The 22,612-nt window shown below is 36.7% G+C and overlaps 2 protein-coding genes across 3 annotated transcripts in view; one reads left to right on the forward strand and one right to left on the reverse strand.

Annotated features, from left to right (window-relative positions):
* Window positions 1-4,709, reverse strand: part of gpc5b (glypican 5b) — a 44,064-nt gene extending 39,355 nt beyond the window's left edge. Inside the window, exons 1-2 of the mRNA XM_084116551.1 lie at window positions 4,292-4,709; window positions 1,818-1,979 (exon numbers count right to left, since the gene is read on the reverse strand). Coding sequence (XP_083972677.1) covers window positions 1,818-1,979; window positions 4,292-4,460 — 331 coding nt within the window. The 5' untranslated portion in view covers window positions 4,461-4,709. The remainder of the gene's footprint in view (window positions 1-1,817; window positions 1,980-4,291) is intronic.
* An 883-nt stretch (window positions 4,710-5,592) lies between these two features.
* rpp21 (ribonuclease P subunit p21) lies at window positions 5,593-15,453 on the forward strand. Of its 2 annotated transcripts, none has more exons than XM_084117999.1 (5): window positions 5,593-5,754; window positions 5,832-5,932; window positions 6,023-6,105; window positions 6,212-6,346; window positions 15,122-15,453. In XM_084117999.1, exons 1-5 carry the CDS (start codon window positions 5,698-5,700, stop codon window positions 15,232-15,234), a joined length of 489 nt encoding a protein of 162 aa, XP_083974125.1. In that variant the 5' UTR covers window positions 5,593-5,697; the 3' UTR covers window positions 15,235-15,453. The 2 variants fall into 2 exon arrangements, 1 of the variants encoding a protein (XP_083974125.1); XR_014606836.1 differs by having other exon boundaries at window positions 5,601-5,754; window positions 6,023-6,092; window positions 15,122-15,258.
* The last annotated feature ends 7,159 nt before the right edge of the window (window positions 15,454-22,612 follow it).

The following is a 22,612-nucleotide window of genomic DNA, read 5'->3' on the forward strand; positions in this document are numbered from 1 at the left end:
ATGCTAACAACAAGCCAAAAGTTATGATTGCTCTTTATTGATGGAGGAACAATAGAACACCTGTTTGGCCAACAATACTAAGACACCCATAATAATCTTTCTATAACAAGCCTTTGAGGTTTTGCAAGAAAAGATGCGTAAAAATTCAGACTAGGGTGTATCTTGGCAACTACATCCAAACACCTCAGTATCAGGTGACATGGCAGGGGATTATGCCTGGATCGTGTAATGGGGTTCTTCTCATATGGTTCTGGGCGATGGAGGCATGTGGGGGGAAGTCATGCAGATCGCAGGGGTCACCGAGGGCGCCCGGGAATCACCACAACTGACCTCTAACCTCTGGGACAGCAGAATGTTCTGAGAAGATGGATAGAAGGGTCAACTTGGATGACTGAACCCCTGATAGCTCTATTAACTCAGTGCCTGTTGGATTTGATATGGATCCTTCTTTTAAAAAGATCAGAGTCAGAATAACTCCACTCACTGTACCCAGTAGTCCAGGTCTGAATTTAGATCAAGAGAAGGCAGCACACAGTATTTTTAGTGCCTTTTGGATAGCTAGTATGTGAACAGCATATGTTGGATTTGGTTTACAATGGAATTACTCCAGTACAAAGGGCAGAGATGACTTTTCAAATAGTTCACCCAAAAATGTACTTACTTTAAAAATGTTAACAGTTCATCCTTCTAACCCTTCAACGTCAACAATATCAAACATCTTTGGTTCTCACATGTCTTAACATTGGTGTCATTTTTGGACCTTGTCAGTCCTTGTCCCCATTATGAAAAATAGCTCTCTTTTCTTCCATGAAAGAAAGAAAATCATACTGATAAAAACAGAAGTTTTGGGTGAACTAACACTTGAAAAGACACATTCCTAAAAGAGTCCATAAGGTTTGTACTTGAATTATTACTTTCCCCCTTAAACACACAGGCATATAGACAAAAAGCGATCTACATTAAAAATCCTCTTTCACGTGGGAATGAAAAACACTATACAGACCTTCTTTCTTTTAAACAGGACACCAGCTACAACCATGCGAAAAGTAGCAGAAAAGGACAACTGATCTTTTCAAAAGCTCTCATTATAGAGCAATACATTGAAGTGCAGTGAGACGGATCTCCACGGATACGCCAAGAATTTCAACATTTCTCTCTTCGTTTGCTTTAAACTCGTTAAATATTCACTCGGCTGGCAGCAAAGATAGAGAGGACAGCAACTGTGCCCTTTTCCTATGAACCTGAAAGGGTTTTTGTGCAAGTTTGGGTGGACAAATTGGATGAACTTAAATATTTGGTTGGAGGAGGTTTTAGAGTTGTAAATTTGATGGTTTATAACGTCATATGTTATGGAAACTCACTGGAGTAGATAATGATATGCATAGAGCTAAGTGTGTGTGTGTGTGTGTGTGTGTGTGTGAAACAACTTTCTGATTGGTTCTTTTTGTACGTTTTATTCAAACACTGATTCTGAAAGGCCTAATCCTACAGTACCAGTCAACCTTTAAGAAACACATGTACTGCTTCACAGGAGACCTCAGGCAGATAAAGGATCATTCTGTGAGCGTGAAAAACAGAGGACAAAAAGCAAATCTCCAAGTAACCTAGGAAAGTCAAAGTATACGACTCATGAGATGTTAAACACCACCCTGCAGTGCATCCATACATGCGTACAAAGCTACAGCATGTAGTGAACGTGTGAACCACCTGCTGTGGCCGGGACTTGATCCCATGACCTCTTGCTCCTGCTGCAAATGCAAAAAGCACATGACCAAGTATCTATTTGACAAAAGGCATCGCTAAATATCGATACATACCCTGGAAGGTAGAGGCATGGCCCAGGATGAGATATTTGAGTTCGAAGCTATAGGAGAGAATGCTGTGGTGTGTCTCTCTCTGGGCGGCGTCGTAGTATCTCTCCTCCATCTTGCGGGTGCAACATGTGGGACCCTGGTGTTTGCAGATGAGAAGATCTGCATCTGTGGAGGATTAATCAAAGAATGTCATTCACATTAAACCTCTCCAAACTAAATCACGTCTTGGAATAAAGTTCTGATCATAGTATTTATGTGTAAAAATGTTTGATTTGTTTTTACCCTACCTATTTTTGACGTTTCAGGTATTGTTTTGCATATCGTAAATTAATTTACAGTTCATATTTAACTTTTTTGCTGTTTAATGGGAGGTACCATTACGACTACAACTACAAATTTTGATCATTAACCGTCAAGTGGATTTGGTGTGGATTTTTTATATTTTGTGTGATATATTTTATATAAATTGTACACATACTGTAAATACCAAAAACAAATAGGCATATGATTTTTAAATTAAGTTATTAGAAAAAAAGTACAGAGTACAACATCCCTCATTTTAACAGTTTTTATAATTTTACTACAGAAAGTAAAAATCTGACTGATCTGATTGGAAAAAGTGACCTTTCAGCACTTAAAAATTAAGAAAATATAATTAAACACTGTAATAAATGATATGATCAATAAGTTATGACAACATATGTTTTTACATTGCTTTAACTCAACAAAATAAGTTAAGCAATTTTTGAAGTTGAAGTTTTACAAGATCATTTTTAAGTCAGTTTAATGTAATTTAAGTTGAAATAAATTAAACATCCAAGTTTAATATCCAAAAAAAAGTTGCAACTTTTTTTTGTACAATAAAGAGACACAACAAAAATTTACAGATTCAATTATTTAAAAATACAATAATGTTTCTAAGCATTTTTTCATTAAAATAATCATATGGGACAGAAATAACACATATACAGTATGGTTGTACAGCAAAGGGTGCATGTAAAGAGAGCACATGTGATCAAGACAGACGATATCTGCTCCGTCAGTCACCCTGCCCTATCCTATGTGACCAATTTTACACCAATGGGACCCCATAAGCCACGCATTAGAACAGCTGACTGTGATCACCGGCATTCTGCTGACCTCTCTCACCTCCTCTGCGCTTAATACGCATGGAGCAATGCCTCAAAACGTATGTACTAAGAATAAAACTTTGTTACATACTTTTCTAATGTATCCTTTCCATAAACAAGAACTTGAGACAAACTAAATATGCCCAGCTTACAATTTCATAGGAACTCCCAAACATTTTTGAGATGACTTCTATTCAGGAATGCGTTTTTGATTTAACACGAAATGTGGAACATGAAAAACATTTGACAGTCTATCCTACACTCCTGTTAATTTTGTCAACACCACTGACATTTCTGATTTATGCTCCGTAATCATATGACTTATTTGTTAGACAACTTTTTTTGGTCATTACAGTTGACACAATGTAGCCAGTAGATAAACTAATATAATATACAAATGAATATGTAAATATTTTTTATATATATATACATATATTATTAATTACTTCACACATAACTGTCTGACAGGTTATAACTCATTTAAACAATTTTTTTTTTCTAAAAATTAGGCTATTATAATGACCTCATATAATAAAAATATAAATACACTTTTAAAAACTTAACAGGACTATTTAAATGAAGTTGAAAAGGCGATTAAATGGTCAAAATGGGAAAAACGATCACTCACAATATCTATAAGAAAATTATAAAGACGATATAGACTATTTTAACTGAAAGTTTAAAGGTATACTTCACCCAAAAATTAAAGTTTTGTCATCATTTACTCACCCTCAAGTAGTTCTATTTATAAGTTGTTGAATTTATTCTTTCTGCTGAATACAAAAGAATACATTAAGATGTTGGTAATCAGATACATGACGGCTTAACTTGGCCATCAACTGTTTGATTGCCAACATTCTTCACAATATCTTCTTTTGTGTTCAACAGAACAAAGAAACTCATACAGGATTGGAACAACTTGAGGGTGAGTGAATGATGACAGAATTTTTATAATATCCCTTTAAGTCACGTGCATTTTTTTTTTTTTTTTTAATTGTCAGTTTGGGGCAATCTGTTATGTGTTTTAAACGTTAGAAATTTATATTTAATATTTTATTAATTAGGCTTACTACAAAACAATGTTTTGTTATTGTTGTTCATCTTTTCAGCTTGTTGTTTTTGCGTTTCGTAATTGTGTTACGGTTAAAATTTAGCTAAAAAAAAAATAACATTAACATTACGACAACATGGTCAACGTGTGTTCAGTTGGCTGTATTTTTTTCTTGGTAAGTAAACAAAATAATAAAGACAGTTGGGAATAATGTGGAGAATATTAATGTTTTATGTTTATGTGTTATGTTATATTAAATACCGCGCGCTTCCCACAGTAACATTATATAAACGAACCTGTTGCTGCGGTCTCCGGAACCCATCTTAATGAACCGACTTGGCGCAGCTGGAAAGCGGTTTTAACCTCATGACAGCTCTGGCCACTGGCGCAGTGAACTCTCCATACTAACACACTGGAGAGCAGGATCCACAACCAACATACACGCGGTGCTGTCCTGCGGAGCATTGCACCATCTCAGTCCACAGAAAGCCCTCTGAGCCAATGTGTGAGAAAGAGGGGGGAAAAAACCGTCAAAATATTATCCGGAAGAGATGCACATTTAAAGCCGCTTAATGAAGTAACGTTATCCAGGGAGAAAGTTTTCCAAACTGGTGGATCGCAGGGGCTTCACATGCTGTGTGTTTTGACAGACTGGTCTGGAGGCATGTGAGGAAGGGCCCTGTGTGTGTGTGTGTGTGTGTGTGTGTCCAATGTGGAGAAAGAGACTTCTGACTGCCAGTTTTGTGCGCCCAACACCCACTGGACCCCCCCTCCCCCCTTTGGCACAGATAGATAGATAGATAGATAGATAGATAGATAGATAGATAGATAGATAGATAGATAGATAGATAGTAAAGTAACAGCAATAAATAAATAAAGAAGAAACAAAGACTCTAGAAATATGCACTTCATATTTAGCTCACACAGTAGGCTACAAAATGTTTGAAAAATCCTGATATAAATTATTAAAAGGGGCTGTCTGTAAATGGGTGAAATTAGGTTTTGCACATCACTCGATGTTGTCAACTGAATATAAATTATTCTCAACAAAAGCTAATTAATAACACACACTCACAGACACACATACAGACTCTCACACACAGACACATACACTCGCACAGACACAGACTCGCATGGATTCTCTCTCTCTCTCTCTCTCTCTCTCTCTCTCTCTCACACACACACACACACACACACACACACACACACACACACACACAATAATGTAGCCTAGTAGCCTATTTAAAAGTCATGCTCACAATAATAGCAGCAACAGTTGACAAACCAATGATTATATTAACTCTCATTTTCAGAAACTGGATATTCGAAAACTTTGCAATGTTGCAAAGTTCAACTGTAATTTAGATCCAAACGTCTTAGTTATATCCTACTTGCAAATTGCTATAATGTCTTGTCTAATATACTGCTCTAACTATGCATACAGACATACAAACTCAAACTCCCAGTCTTGAAGTAAGCGATATATCGTTGAGTCGCTAGGAGGCGCGATTTGGTCATTTCACATAACATATTACATGAAGATGACATTACACCGCTTCTCCACTAGATGGCAATACAAAGCAAATATAGTGCTTTTACCCGCAACTGGCGAGCAGAAGGAATAAAACAAACATGCTGTCATGTTATGTTATGCAGTTCTAGTTCACACTTTGGAGTGACAGCTAAACGTCTATAGAGAAACATGGCTGGGAACATAAAAGATAAAGAAGCATATCAACGCCTGAACTTCCTCTATCAGGTCAGTGAGATTTTCTATCAGATCAATTTTTTTTTTCTTCATCTCCAAACATTCTCTTGCTGTTTTCTCGATCCCAGGCGGCTCACTGCGTTTTGGCTCAAAATCCAGAGAATATTGAACTAGCAAGATTTTACTGCTTCACTCAGAAGACCATCTCCAAACGACTGGTGCTCAGACAGTGAGTAGTTTCTCATTAATAATGTGGATTATATATAAACTAATATCAGTGATGGAGCTTCAACAAGGAATGATGATTTTTTCCTGACAGAGATCCATCAGTGAAGAGAACCATTTGCAAGAAATGCTGCACTTTACTGGTACCAGGTGTCACATCCACTGTAAGACAAAAAAGTAAGGTTATCTATCTATCTATATATCTATCTATCTATCTATCTATCTATCTATCTATCTATCTATCTATCTATCATAACAATGATATTAAATCTTAATATTGAAGGAGGACCAAGACGACAACGTAAGACTATTGTACGATGTTCAAGTTGTGGACTGACCAAACGGTTCCCAAACAACCCTAAATATAAATTGTGGGTGGATCAACCGGAGGCTCAGCTAGAAAACCAGACATCACAAGGTAAAGATGATCATCGGCTGTCTTTGAACTGTCTTCAGTTTCGATTAAAAGTGTGTGATTTCCAAGAATGTCCAACCTAGAAAGACCTCCATCATTTCAATAGCGATTGCTTGGCTGACTCACTCAGGACAATCACTTTTTTTTAAGCCAATCACCGGAGCTGTTTGTGACATGTGACTGTCAAGCTACATTAGAAGTTGAGGAAAAAAATATCCATTTTGATGTCTATTTTACGCCTTCAAACATCCTCAGTTTATTTGTTGCTTAGAAAAAAAAGAACAAATTGGTGTGAAAAATAGCATTTCTGAGTATCCTTTCATAGCAGGGAAAGCTGAGCTAACATGTTAATCAGCTAAGGAAATCAATATCCTAATCTATCATCTTAATGTTACTGGTATGTTAGAATAGCAGACTAATCAGCAGTATGGAAAGCTAATCGGCTAACCTGTGAGCTAAAAAAAGAACAACAAATGCTAAAAACAAAACAAATTCCTTTTTGTAGCAGTGAAAGTTAAGATTACATGCTAATCTATCAAGTTAATCTGTTACTGGTATGTTACAATAACAGCTAATCAGTTAGAAGTAACAAAGCTAATCGGCTAACAAAAGAAAACGGTGTTATTTTAAGTTAACAAGCTAATCGGCTAATTTAGCTGGTTCTCAACAAATATTTCCAGTTGTAACAGTGAAATCAATACGTAGGTGCGTTCAATTCGACTGTAAGTGGACTTCACAGGGTATTCCGCCATCTTAAGTGAGATTCCAATCCGAAGGGAGCGAACATGTTCAGTTCGAAGGGCACTGCAAACGGCGTAGGGCAGGGGTCGGCAAGTAACTTTGGCCGCGGGCCAATATTTTTTTTAGCCAGTAGATGGCGGGCCAGCTACACAGAGTAGGCCTATGGATACAAATTAAATACTCTTATATACTGTAGGCCTATAATCGCGGAATATGATGGGTCCGTCACCATCCGTGGATCATTCGTTCAATCGTTTTTTTCAAATTAAAACCAAAAATAAAAAGATGAAAAACGACTTGTTTTTCCATTATTTAGTTCCTGAACTAAAATGAAAAAAAACAAATTTCTGATTTTCTGATTGTGCTCAGATCAAAAATAGAAAAAAATAATTACTGGATTAGACAAATTTTAATTTTGATTTTGAATTTAACATCTTAGGCATGATTTAATCCGTGTATCATTCGTTCAGTCGTTTTTTTATTTAATATTGAAAGTAGAAAAATGAGAAAACAGTTCATTTTTCGATTTTTCATTTTTTCCCAAAAAACGAAAAACAAGAATTCAGCTTTAGTTTTCGTTTTTCGTTCTGAGGTAGCAAAATTAATAAACAGCTTGATATTCGATTTCTACACATGGGCGGGAATGAAACGCCCCTTTCCTCTGATTTGTCAGCCGAAGATCAAACTGTCCCGTCATCAGTTCTTCCTCAGATCTGCACTGCAGAATAAGAGTCCTCCGTTGTGCGGATTCTTAACGCGTTTATTGCAACTTTTTCATATTTTTTTCCATCAACCAGACTAACGAATGGCTCGACACAATCCGTACTGGGGAATAGACTAGACAGGGCTTTCTTCTTTGTAGACCAGAGTTCTCAAGTGCCAGGGGTTTGCTATTTTCCGAACTGTAAAGTCACGTTTTTTTTTAATTTTTTATCATGAACCACGCTGTGTTTTATTCCTAAGTGACTATATAATGCATTTTACTTAAAATAATCTAAATGTTGACTTTCAAAAGTAGGCGCGTCAGAAGGCTATTCACTCTATTTTGGTTCATTTTTGGTGTGCGCCAGAAAGATGTTCAAGGAGTCTGAGACGCAGCGCATCATGTTGTTTTCTTTATTTTTTAAAGGTCATTTGTAGTCATTTTGAATGTACACAAATAAAAATATAAATTTTACTGCTTCGAATGACAGTATTAAAAGACAGAATATTAAGTTATTTCCCCTGCTGAGCAACAAATCCAAGTGATGGCGCTGGCGCATTGCTCGCTCACACAACATCTAGGCCAGGGCTATTCAATTAGCTTCATTCGAGGGCCGGATTATCAAATCGAAAAGTTGAGGTGGGCCGGTGGGTTGGTTTGGGGGTTTAGCTTATTTATTGAAACATAACAGTTTCAATAAATAAGTTAAAGTAAACCTAAAAAAGTATGGTATTTACTTGAAAATGTGGTACCCAACAGTATGCAGATATATAAAACCATAATAAATAAAAACTTGATAATTTACAGCTGTGTACAACTATTTTCCTTGGAACAAATACATTAATTATACAAACTCGTAGCTGTTGGTGAGAAATAATAATTATTTTATTTATAATTGTTACGCTTAAATGAAAGTATTCTGACAGTGAGACTTGATAACCACAGGCTACTCACTCCCACTGTATAAAAAAATGCCTAAACACAGGTTAAAAACTATACGCACCTTTACAAAGAAACTGACATAATTTCATAACAAACATTAATTATATATTCCTCTACCCACCTAATAAATCTAATGCAATATAAATCACTATATTTACTATTATACTGTATAATATTATAGTAAATATATATATTTACTATATTTATTTATTACTACACAGTAATTCAATATAAATATTACACATTTCTGCCCAACCATGGTAAATTACTACAGCACATTCATGTTAAATGTTTGTAAGGGTGATTAGCGGATTTAAAGTGTTCTAATTTCGTTCATGCCACAATGTTTCTTCTCCTGCTTTCCTCATCAGTCTTGTTGGGAATGTTGAGGCTGTTTCATCTGATTTAATACTAGTTAAATCGTCGAGTGATTTGTGGTTTGTAACAGAGAGGTTTCTGTCGAACTGAAAAACGCTTCCCACTGGTTGTCGCAACGCTGTTTAATAATAGTGCCCGGGACCGGAGTAAACGCAACTATTTGTTGTTACTGTTCTGACCGAGAAACCGCTTCAGATGATTCAGTGACGGAGCGGTCCGAATGAATCCGAATAGTTTTAGACCGTTACTGACCGGCCACTTTGACGCTCTCGTCTCGCTGGCGGCGGTGTGAACGCACAGTTATGCAAGCGCGTTTAGAAAGGATCGAACTAAAAGAATGATTCATTCACGAATGATTGGTATCGCTGGTTCAGTCGACATAAATTCGGGACACATAACTGCTGAAATATTCGCACGTAAAACGTTTCTCAGGTTAATCGGAGCGAGTATCAAACTAAATTAGCCGCACCGCCAGGAAAAGAGGGGGAGGGAGGTTGGTGCCGTCGGGCCGGATGGAGATGATTGGCGGGCCGCATTTGGCCAGTGGGCCGCCAATTGAATAGCCCGGATCTAGGCTATTATCAGTTCACTTCTGGCATTGCTAACTTGACATCGCAGCCTATTCATTATTAAAATAAAACACAGTTAACCAAATATATAAAAATTATTCTGCTTAATTTAATTGGTCTTTTGTACAATATAAAGGCTGTGCTGCACAGTCCTACTTGCTGTTATTCCAAACTCATTTCCCTTGCTGTGAAGATGATGATTTAGCATATACTTGTATATTGGGACTCGACTGAAGTACGAAGCCTTCTTTACATTACTAGTTAGCATCCAAATGTTACATTGCAAATATGGAAACCTTGGACCGAATGAGAGATGCGCGAAACCAATGTCCGTACAGTTTCAGTTTCAATAAAGGACATAATAGGCTATTATTATAAGTTATTAGGTTAGGCTATATTTTTATTATACGGGCTACTTATTTTTCATTCTTGTTGTTTTCTGAATACCATTCATTTAAGGATTTGACAGGCTACAGTAAGGGGAAGTAAAATACGCATAGACATGTTATTAATAGCGTTTATAATGTTAATGTTGTATTTTATTTACGGTCTTTTACACTATTTCTGAATAGGCTAATAATAAAATGCGTTTGTTTCCCTCTCAACATGACCGTGCGCTGCGCGCAAGCGCACATCTTTGAGATATAAATTAATACATTTCAGAAGAGTATGTATTTTAATATCTCTGTTGTTCTCTGTTCTCCGGTTGTTAGATAGTCAGTCTGAATGACAGTTCATGCGTTTACGTTAAAATAGGCCTATTATATAGTCAATGCATTATTCTTTTCTTTGTGTATTAGTGTTAAAAATATTTAATTTACAACTAATTATATTGATTTATATCTTCATTTATTATTAAAAAAATAAAATAATTACTGGGTGAGGCGACCATGGTAGCCGTCACAGCCGTCATTTACCCTGCATACCCAGCTGATGCAAAGCGTATGTGAATTGATATCTACACAGAAGAAAGCCCTGTCTAGTCTATTCCCCAGTACGGGTTGTGTCGAACCATTCGTTAGTCTGGTTGTTTGATGAAAAGAAGATTAAATGTAGCCTAGTTGCAATAAACGCGTTAAGAATCTGCACAATGGAGGACTCTTATTCTGCAGTGCAGAACTGAGGAAAATCTTCGGCTGACAAATCAGAGGAAAGGGGCGTTTCATTCCCGCCCATGTGTAGAAATCGAATATTCAAGCTGTTTATTATTTTTTCTACCTCAGAACGAAAAACGAAAAATCAAGCTGAATTCTTGTTTTTCGTTTTTTTGGAAAAAATGAAAAATCGAAAAATGAACTGTTTTCTAATTTTTATACTTTCAATATTAAATAAAAAACGACTGAACGAATGATACACGGATTCATGATATATCAAGGAAATCATTTTAAACAGATCAAGTACTATTGTGGTAACAGATTACAGCCATTTTAATAAAGGTGTGAATAGCCTCATCATCAATCATGCCTCATTTGCTTACAGTCCGACTTTTGAACTTTATTCCTTTTTTTATTATTATTATTTATTCGGGACACACACATACACACCTAAGGTTTAAGAAGGTCTGCGCGGGACTGTTTTTTTCCGTCCCGCTCCCACAAGGTTCTATTCAGCAACCGCTTAAAATAGGCTACACTCTGTGTTCACCCGCTTTATTTCCCGACCTGAGGGGTCCGCAAAATTTAGATCTCGTTTCCATAATCTCACATTCAAATGTCTCTAACTCTAATTGTACTGTCAGCAGAGAAAAAAAATGCCACAGGAAAAATTTATGAAATATAAATAACATAAATTGAATAGGACAAAGCCTATCACTCAAATTTCAAAGCAACATAAACGAAAATCATATTGCCCTACTGACAAATGAAGTAGGCTATTTTCTGCCGAACTATTTCAAACATCCTTGCAAAAAAAGAATGGTGTTGACTGACAATGGTTTCAGTACCAAACAGCTCCTCAGAGCTAGGTGTACAGGTGGTCAGAATTAAGTGCGGATACGCTGTCAAAAGATGTCGGGAGTGGGCTATTGTCAGTCAGACCGCCCGCTCAGTCCAGAGTTCTGACCGCTACCGTCTTTTGACGCGCGAATGCACACAAAGTGGTCAAGCGTATAACTAGACGCGGCAGGCGCGAATTTGACGCGCTATTCGCGTCCGGTGTGAACGCACAGTTATACTTTAAAATGTAATCCCGCGCCGCATGATTCCCTATGTGCGTTTCACACAGTATGCGGCGGTGAAATCGCCGCGCGACTACGGCTTTTCTCAAGTATTGGAAGAGTTTTGTGCAGCATTTAGGACTTCCAAAATAATCCGGCGGGCCAGAAAATATTGCGGGAACATCGATACAACACTTTACAGGAAGTGGAGAGCGAAAATCACCCGTCTGAACTAACCATAGAGGAGAGCCGTTGGAAGAGATTTTAAATGGCTCTGAGTTTATGTATGTATTTGAGTATTCATAAATATTGTTATTATTATACAAACTAGAGTATTTATGAATGGTTACGGTGATGAGTGTTACATTTGCAAAGTTGTAGGAATATGTAAACAAATTAAAAGTGTTGAGATGTCATTTATTCTATTTTACTTTAAAGGCACACTATGCAGTTTCCGTTTTTCTCAAACAGCGCCCCCTAGAGTCGCGGTGGAGTACTTATATTTAACGTTACTGTCGTAAATACCACTCACGCAGAGCCGTCTCTGCACTCTTCCGACTGCGCTTTCTTAGTTTTCTTCGTCGACTCTGCCATGATTCACGTCTGAAATGCGTGCTAGTGTCTTCTATAGAGGCTGCTTCATATGTTGTTGATGTAAGTGACGTCGTGCCGTAAAGCAAGTCGTGATTCTCGCGAGATTTGTCGGGGCGCCACCTCTCAAACCTGCATTTCTGGTTTTGCCAGCGCCGTTGTGTTTTGTATATGTATACATAGTTCCCACAGGCCAATTAATGTCACGTGACCTCCCCGGAGACGCCATCTTTGAGGGCAAAAGCTGCTGTGTTTACAATGTTTTACCATACTGTCTATGAGTTTTACAAGCAAATTTCGAATATTTCTTTCCATTTATAATGTTACGAAAATCATGAAGAGACAAAGTGACAGAGATTATAAAGAGACTCTATTAACACAAGACAGAGAGAGGTACAATGCGAAAATTTCAGTCATAAATGGTGTGGATCCGTATGCGCTAACAAAGGAAGCACTGAGCACTGATTATGCAGCAGATACAGTATTATCATGTGTATCATTATCTGGTATTGGTTAGGAGTTTTAATACATGTGAGCAATTCCGAGCCTGGAAATATGTGCATGAATATGAATATACACGGTATGAAAATAAATAAAACTCGCGTGCAAATTAATTAATGTAATGCGGAACTACTTTATACGCGGGTTCTTTAGGGACATAATCTGAGATTGCCGTGCTGGAATGTGTGTGTGTGTGTGAGAGTGAGAGAGTCGCGGGCGCGATCGAACAGTGGAAACAATGTTGTTTTTGTATGTTTTTAATATCTCGTCATTTTGTTCATACAGGACATAATTCAAACTGCAAAGTGTTAACTTATATTTGTGTACACTCGCAATAAAAAACAACAAATTCTTGCGTGTTTTGAGGGAGTTTCTTTCCTGTTTATCCTCGCCAGCCATAACCTCCGTCGTTGTTCTGACAAAAGCTTAACGTTAGTCTTCTCACATTCATGAAGTCTAATGACGGGTATACTGTAAAATCCAAATTTAACTGAACCTCCGGCACGATTTAAACATCCATTGACCCAGCAGGAGATCACCATTTTCACTTTTTATCACGAAATTAACTCGCTTCAGCTTCTTCTACTATTGTTCTGCCCACAGAAATGGCGCCGGGTCGGCAAATGCTAAAAAACTAAATTTAACTGAACCTCCGGCACGATTGGAACATCCATTGACCCAGCAGGAGATGACCATTTTCACTTTTTAATCACAAAATTTCCGTTTCAGCTTCTTCTTCTCATGTTCTGCATTGTAAGAATGTTGTGTTCTGCCCTCAGAAATGGCGCCGGGTCGGCAAATGCCCGTATGTTGTGACGTCATGTGGGAACTATGTATAGGCCTATTATATGATTTTAAATTTGAAAGTAAAGTAAATTACAATATTTATTAATGTTATATCATAATCTGCGTGACCTTGTCTTTTTGCCTTTCTTTGATGACGTTGCAGGGCATTCCAAATGAGCGACAACTGTCAGCGAAGTCCACTTCCACTGATATACCGTGTTCAGGGAGTAGGGAGCAGTGAACACTGCTTAGGGACCCTGTCAATCGGGACGCACCTTATGAGAGCAGGCTAATCAGCTAGTGATATGCTAAAAATCGCAGACTAATCAGTAATTGTATGTTACACTAGCGGGTTAAAGGACAAGTTCGGTATTTTACACTTAAAGCCCTGTTCACAGATAGTTTCTGATGAAATAGAACGGTTAAGATTAATATTTGGACAGATGCTGCTGTCCCGAGAATTTTAGGTTTATTTCGCTTCTCCGCCCCACCTACAGAATGGCAGCCTATGTGCAATCCTTCATAAGGATAAGGGAACAATCCTTCATAAAACGCATTAAACTTTCGATTATAAAGACGTGAAACTCACCGAGTGGTGTTCACTGATATGCTCACACAAAAATCACTGCAAAAGATGCTTTCCAACAGGTTTTATCATAGTTTTTGTCCAACTCCATTGACTTGTATTGGGTGACCTGTGTGAGGTACAGTATTACTCCGCCGCTTCTTCTTCTGCTTCTTCTGTGTATTCAATGAAATGCCAGTGGTTTGCTTGCAATTGGCTAAGGTGCATTATCGCCACCAACTGGGCTGGAGTGTCTATTATTCAAGCTCTCAACGGAAGAACGGGTGTGAGACGTTTGGAAAAATAGATCCACAGTTTTACAACGAATGGTAAAACACCTGTTGGAAAGCATCTTTTGCAGCGATTTTTGTGTGAGCATATCAGTGAACACCCCTGACCACTCGGTGAGTTTCACGTCTTTGTAAACGAAAGTTTAATGTGTTTTATGAAGGATTGTTCCAGTGCACATAGGCTGCCATTCTGTAGGTGGGGGGGAGAAGCGAAATAAACCTAAAATTCTCGGGACAGCAGCATCTGTCCAAATATTAATCTTAACCGTTCTATTTCATCAGAAACGATCTGTGAACAGGGCTTTAAGTGTAAAATACCGAACTTGTCCTTTAACTGACTATCTGTATGCTAACGTATGTTACACTAATCTGGAAACGAATTAGCTTGTGAGGAACAGAAAAAAACAGCTATAAATATTCAAATAAACATTTGTTGTTAAGACAACATGCATCATTAGCAATTTTGTACAAATGACACCATTAATTTTTTAGCATTTTATCTTCTAATATCGCAAATACACACCATTTATACACTATCTTTATTGTTATGTCTACAGTTGCTGGTCCTTCATCTAAGTCCACAACCCAAGGGAAGAAATCGGATATTTCAAGTGGCACAACAGCGAAGAATTCGTCTGCAGCGCAAACAAATCTGACTAAACCTTCATGACACTCACTTTGAGACTGTACACATACATTAAAATGGCTGGTTCAACAAAGTGGATGTTTTTTTATTATTATTATTTTAGTTTTTTTTGTTAAAGTTTTGCAGCCTTTAGATTTAAAAATGCCGTTTTTATTTTCCTGACAGAATGTGCAATATGGTTTTCCTTCCGCATTGAATGGATGTTTTGAATTGCAATAAAGTATTCGTACTGTAAAAGGCTGATTTACATTGCTAATGACTTTTTATCCTATACTTTTTTTTTTTTGCATGCTTAAATATCATTGAACTCTACACGACTTCCTTCTAAAGAAGCATTTGCTTTTATCACCCGGAGCGTTTGGAAACCTGGTGGGAATTCAGTTGACTACATAAAAATTGATTGATCTACTGTTGCTAAATTATCTCTTTATCCAAACCAAATCCATGTGGATATTTCACTTAGACACGCTCCATAAACTTATTAGTAACTTTAATGCTTCATGTTTAGATTTTTTTTATATATTTTTTTATTTTTTTATTCACCGAACCTCTAACGCCTTAGTGATTTTTCCAGTCAGTTGATCTCTGATAGTCTCTTGATCTCAGGGTCGCACATATATCCCATCCTGGGCTTAAAGGTTTTGATATTTGAAGTTTCTGATGAGATAAAAAAAGGCTTCTCTTCGCGCAGTGCGCAATGCGTGTTCATGAATTATTCAAATTTGCGAGCACGACCTCTACATGTATCGCACTTCAAATCTTGGATGCTCAGTTCCTGTTGCATATTCATGATATCCTTCACCCTGGTGATAATTTATAAGTGATATAAAGATATTTACACATGTATGAGTGTAACTCAGTCGGTGCTGATGTTGTTAATTGGATGGGATATGGATCTTGTCTAAACGCATTACAACAGCGCGGCCCCGAGGATATGCATCTATGGGATGTCAATACGGCAAACATGGAAAGTACCACCATGAGGCTTCATCTAAGCCAAAGAACCCCTCCCACTTCCTCGAATTAGAGAGCTGAATCAATTGCCCTGAAGGCTAGAACGAGATGCATAGGAAGACAGGATTTAATTCAATTTGCATCGCATAATGTCAGTGGGAGTGCATTAGAAATTAAAATCGTGTGGTTGAGGGATTGCGCTAAATGGATAAGTCCACAGGCTCGCTGTATGGAAGAGCATCGGAGGTGAAAAGAAAGGTCAAAAAGAGATCTAGATGAAGTGGGTGGTTTATTACACAGTACATTCTCATATCCCAATGATATTGATTTAAAAAAGAAATTTTGTCTAGAAATGTGACCTGCATATATTTTCTTGATACTAATGGTTTGTAGCAGCTGTGGAATGTTAATAAAAAATCCAATCGAGATTCATCCATGCTTGCACGTATCGGTCACTTTACAAACGCCTCTGAATGTGGCTCACCCAACAAGACCAGATTCGTTTATAAAGAACTTTATTGACCGTCGAGTGGAAATTTAGAAATGACTGTTATGCTAATATTAATAAACAACATTTATACTGCAGCATGCTTTGATATGCACGCACATATGTGCTATTCACTGTAAACGCCAGTAATGCCACCGGTATCCCCTGCAGGGTGCATATTGCCAATATATACTGTAGTGTTGGTGCATGAATTTTTCATATGCTGCGAAATTACCTGAGTCGTGCTTTGCTGTTCTTCTGTGCCATGACATTTATCTGACTAATTCTGAGTCTGCCATGTTCCATCTGAGGGAAAACAAAACCATTTCCGTGTTGTCAGAAATATAATGCATGCCCACTAGCTCATTTTCTTGATATTGTTTTTGGTAGCACTGCATTGGGACAAAAAACTGGAATATTAGAGCAAAAAACTATCCGTCCACAAACATTGCATTTACCTGAGGGAAACATTTTGGTATTGTAATTCTACTGTACATACATCCATTTGAACTGTTAAAATTGTTTCACTGCGGTTTATTCTGGCCAAGAACCATCCAATTTAGCAGGAAGAGGGCTGATACAATATATTACAGTCAAACCAAAAATTATTCAGACACCAGATATCATTTTTGATATCTTTTTACAAGTGGGTGCAGGACACTATAATTAATTTATGGAAGTGAGGATAGCAAAATAAAGTAAGCTGTGACATATTATACCCAAACATTCTTCATATAGTGGACTACCAGTATAATTTATAAAAAATTGGCAAATTAAGCATTGCTTGGTAATTGGTTGACCTAAATTAGTATTATGTACTTAAATTTAACAGCTGACAGCTATTCAACCTAATTCATTTGTGAGACAGTCTTAACAGAAGGATGGCTAAAACCAGTGAAATATCAACTGATTTGATAACTCTGAATTCTTGTCATATTTTATTACCATTTTCTAAACTATAGCGACTAAACTGTGATATTGTGAGAAATGTTGAAGGTGTCTGAATACATTTTGGTTTGACTGTACATGCATACCTGTGTATGTGTGTGTATTTTATTGCTATTTTCAAGACACTCAAGGACACCTTAGACCAAATAAAAGAAACCTTAGACAATATGAAATGACAGTAATAAATAAATAACCCCATACATATATATATATATATATATATATATATATATATATATATATATATATATATATATATATATGAATACATTTTGGTTTGACTGTACATGCATACGTGTGTATGTGTGTGTATTTTATTGCTATTTTCAAGACACTCAAGGACACCTTAGACCAAATAAAAGAAACCTTAGACAATATGAAATGACAGTAATAAATAAATAACCCCATATATATATATATATATATATATATATATATATATATATATATATATATATAAAAATATGATATATATATATATTTATATTTTATATATATATATATATATATATATATTATATATATTATATATAAATTAAAAATGTATAATGCGATTCATAAAGAAGTCAGTTTTTCAAAGCAAATGCAAATTACAGATAAAAAAAAATCTTTGCATGATGCAATATCTGCTCTGCACATCATCCCAAGTTGCATCAGCAGAATAAAGAAATACTTTACAATAAATACAAAAAAAATAAAAGCCTCAACCAGTTCTGTGCTTGGCAGTATTGTACCGATTTTACAGACTCGATGTGATGTACCGAGTGTCAGTAGGCCATAAACACTTTAATAATTTACATTTATTGATAAATGATAAAAACCGAGCCAAGCTTCCCCCAGTCCTCACAAAACATCTCTGCAAAATATTGGCCGTCTTGTTGGCTGGGTTGGATCCACAGCACTCCTACAAATTGAACAAGAACAAGAAAAGAGCTAAAAAGATTATCCACAACACAGCCGAGGCTGCCAACTGTGATTATCCATAAGCACTCGTAGGCAAGTGGAATTAGTCATGAGAAAAATTTGATAGGAAAATGTGGCAAGAATGTATTGGAGGATGCACAGATGTGAAAGTGTCAGGCGCTAATCTCTTTATTCTTAAATACCCTTTAAATATAGCAGTATGCAAAATCGATTGTATTTTTCGAAGATGGGCACTGGACAATGATAAAGGTCTTGGAGGAAAACTGCCATTTTCATAAGCATAATTACTGCCTTTTTTACGAGATCCACTATACAAGGCTTTTTAGTTTATGAGGCACAATTAAACGAAGAGCAAGCTGTGAATGTTCTTCTGGATGAGTTTATGGAGCAATATTTTCTTTTTCTGGTTAATAAGGACCACTAAGAGAAACAAAACTGTCATTTGTTGGCACTTTACCCAAAAAGGCCCTGAATCCTAAAAAACAAAGTTGAAAGCAAATGCATTCAATGTAAAATATGTAGACGCATACTGTATAGCCTATATTAAACTTAATTATTTATGCTTTTTAATTATTACTATATTTATTTGTCTTTGCATAACTATTTGTGTGTATATAATACATTTTACTCAATATATTTTGTTTAATATATATATATATATATATATATATATATATATACTTTGCAGCCTGAAATGAAAACAGACAAAAACAATTTTTGTTTTATTCAGCTGTATTTACAACTTATAACATCCAAGTGAAAGATATAATACCAACTTGTCAGAAAAAAAATAATTACAAATTAAAAAACAGAATCACTGAGTTGGAAAAAGAATCACCCCCCTCCTAAAAATGACTTGTAAACCCAACCAGGTGTAGTTAATCACCTTCTCAATAGCACACAAAGCCAATTGACTTTCAACTGTGAGCAGCTGTGGTCATTTTGATTAGCTCAGCATGAAACAAGCTTTTCCTGAAGCATTTCGGTCCTTGGTAGTGCAACTGAAGAAAACAATCAACTATGGGTGGCAAGGCATTGTCAAAAGATCTCCGGGATAAAGGTGTGGACAGGCACAAGTCAGGAGATGGATACAAAAAAATTCAAAGGCTTTATCAGTGCCTAGAAGCACAGTGAAGTCTATTATTAAGAAGTGGAAGGTATTTGGTACAACACAGACCCTCCCTGGGTCAGGACGTCGCTCCAAACTGGATGAAAGAGCCAGGAGGAAACTGGTCAGAGAGGCTACCAAGAGGCCTACAGCAACTCTGAAGCAGTTGCAGGTATTCATGACAAAGAGTGGTCATTGTGTGCATGTGACAGCAATATCACAAATTCTCGACCAATGGGGCTTGTATGGGAGGGTTGCAAGAAAAAAGCCACTCCTCAAGAAAGGCCACATGCAGTCACGACTGAGCTTTGCCAAAACGCACCTTGAAGATTCTAAGGCCACGTGGAAAAAGGTGTTATGGTCAGATGAGACTAAAATTGAATTATTTGGCCTCAACGCCAAACGATATGTCTGGCGAAAATCCAAAAAACACCATTCCTACAGTAAAGCATGGAGGTGGTAATATCATGTTATGGGGTTGTTTCTCTGCAGCAGGGACTGGAGCACTTGTCAGGATAGAAGGAAAAATGGATGGGGCAAAATACTGTCAAATTCTTGAGGAAAATCTGCTGCTCTCTGCCAGAAAGTTGTCAATGGGAAGAAGATTTACCTTCCAACATGACAATGACCCAAAGCACACAGCAAAACTGACCACACAGTATATGTATATTATTCATATTTGCATTACTGTTTGCATTTATTTTATAAGAGGTTGGCAAAACAAAATATTATATATAGTAGATTTTACAACAAACTGGTCCTATTTGGAAAGGCCTTGTTATGTACTTCTGCAAGCTGCCCACTAAATCACGGCTACAATTTTTTTTTTTTTTTTTTTACTAATTTCCGTCCAAACTGGTCTCTTGTCCCTCGACAGGGAAAAAGGCATTCATTAGTCTGCAACAGGTCCTGAAGTACTCCCTCCTCTCCTTAATTTTACTCACTTATGCCAACAGCTGCCTCAAATTAACATGCTCCTTCAGGTATGCAAATATATGCAAATGTATTGGTGGTTGCCCCCTCTGAGCTTTGAAGTCGAAGTACAGAGGAACGGAAAGGTTGAAGAGTTTGGAAAGCACACTTTGGTAAACATCTGTTTGGGCCTTTGCGCTCACCGTCCCTTGAGAGTTAATGAGCCAGATTCAACTAGAGCAAATGTAATCAATGATTACATGTGTGATTAATGGTTTAAGTAGTTCCTCATATTTTTGTTTTCCTGTACATTATCAGATTTAATAAACAGCTGTTAGGTTTGAGCTCATATATATATATGTTACTGAGGAAAACGTTCGTAGCTTAGCCGGTCTATCAAAATGTCAGTGGAAGACACAAATACTGATCAAAGGCTTTCAAGGTTTTCTGATCTGCCGGGTAAACATGATCTAAAAACATGCCTTGAATACTCATGGCAGTTTTGCTAAAAAAAATTGTTTGGATACTTAAGTTACAGGTTAAGAGTTAAGTTAGTTAAAAATGTATGAATGGCATCTGTAAACAAATGCTGCTAGACCTTTCAGTGATAACTTCACTTGTCTGGGCCATATTTACAGTGACAAAATGATTTTTCATTGTGTTTTTCCTCAGGCTCCACAAACATTTAACAATCTTAATATGTGGAAATATGTTTTAGCTCTGTTCTAAAACCCCCAAAATGATCTATACAGACAGCAACTGAATGAATGAAGGGAGACTCGCATTTGATTTCAAAGAATTCGCCAGTAGCATGTTGCTAAGCTCATGGAACAATACTCTAATAGGCATAAAAATACAGAGAACAAATAGATATTTGATAAAACAATCCATTTTAAAACCGGTTTAAATTTTGAAAAGTTTCTTGTCCGCCATCTTGGATTTTTTCTTCTTCCACTGAGCTCATTGCAAAGTATTATGGGATTTCCTGCTTTGTAAAAGCTACATGTGATGCCACCTTACAGTCTGACCAACACTAGATATATTAGACAGAATAAGTTAACTTTTGGAACTGTTTCTGTGTTGGGAACATGCATGTGAACATACAGTAGGCAGCTCACTATATATTTCTTTGGACAGTACACCCGTGTGAAAAAGAACTGTGCTTAATTGTATTGAATGTGCATTAGTAGTGTACTTCAAATCGTAAAAGTACGTAAGTGAGTCCACCTTCATGACTATGGGTGCGTCTCAATCAGCTCCTGGGCTCCCTAGGTCATGAATCAGTATATCGTGTACACAAATTCAGGAATGAATGACTCTAGATTCATAAATGACAACTCTCGGAATGGTTTTGGCTACATTCAATTTTTTTTTACAAAATTGCTACATCATCATGAAAAATTTGTAATTCATTTAAAAACATGACACACAAGTTTCAATTGTTTTCAGTTTACTTTAAATGCTAGTCAGTACATTTGGCAGATACGCTAAACCATATTTCAAAGACAATAGAAGTAATTATCAAACTACATATAAAGACTTAAGTGCTACTTAAGTTGCCCAAAAAAGCACTCTAAAGTTAAACAAATTGCATTTAATATAAATTTAAACTAATACATTTTCATTTCATGGCAATTAACATGCAATTAAGTGTCTGAAAACATTACATTCAGTTTGCACTTAAGCATATTCTTTTCATTTTCTTAGTAAGTACTCTTTTTAAGAGTAGCCTGTACTTCTTTTTCACAATGGTATCCATTGTTTCATCCTTTAAAACCTATCAAATGCTAGCTTTAAAATAAATGCTACTTGTTTTGATATTGAATTATGTAATGCAAAGACATTCATGCATTTTTAATTATAGCTTACATGTACTTTTAGGTGCCACTGCATGTCTTTTCCACGAAAGGCTGATGAAGTCATCCTGAATCCTAGCGTGGATGGTGGACTACAATCAGGGTCTAGAGGAAGAGAGAACATAAGCAGTACAGAATGCAGTGGTGCATGCCGGGACACATGCATGCTCCTGAACTTCCAGCATTAATTGGGCTAATTTGATGCGGCCGAAT

The sequence above is a fragment of the Abramis brama genome (genome assembly GCF_963993115.1).
Source record: "Abramis brama genome assembly, chromosome: 6".
Taxonomy (NCBI): Eukaryota; Metazoa; Chordata; class Actinopteri; order Cypriniformes; family Leuciscidae; genus Abramis; species Abramis brama.

Excerpts from the sequence above, each read along its gene's own strand:
- rpp21 (XM_084117999.1), top strand. The coding sequence starts at position 5,698 with ATGGCTGGGAACATAAAAGATAAAGAAGCATATCAACGCCTGAACTTC. Across the intron at positions 5,755-5,831 it reads GCCTGAACTTCCTCTATCAG|GCGGCTCACTGCGTTTTGGC; the intron begins GTCAGTGAGATT and ends TCTCGATCCCAG. Across the intron at positions 6,347-15,121 it reads AGAAAACCAGACATCACAAG|TTGCTGGTCCTTCATCTAAG; the intron begins GTAAAGATGATC and ends TTATGTCTACAG.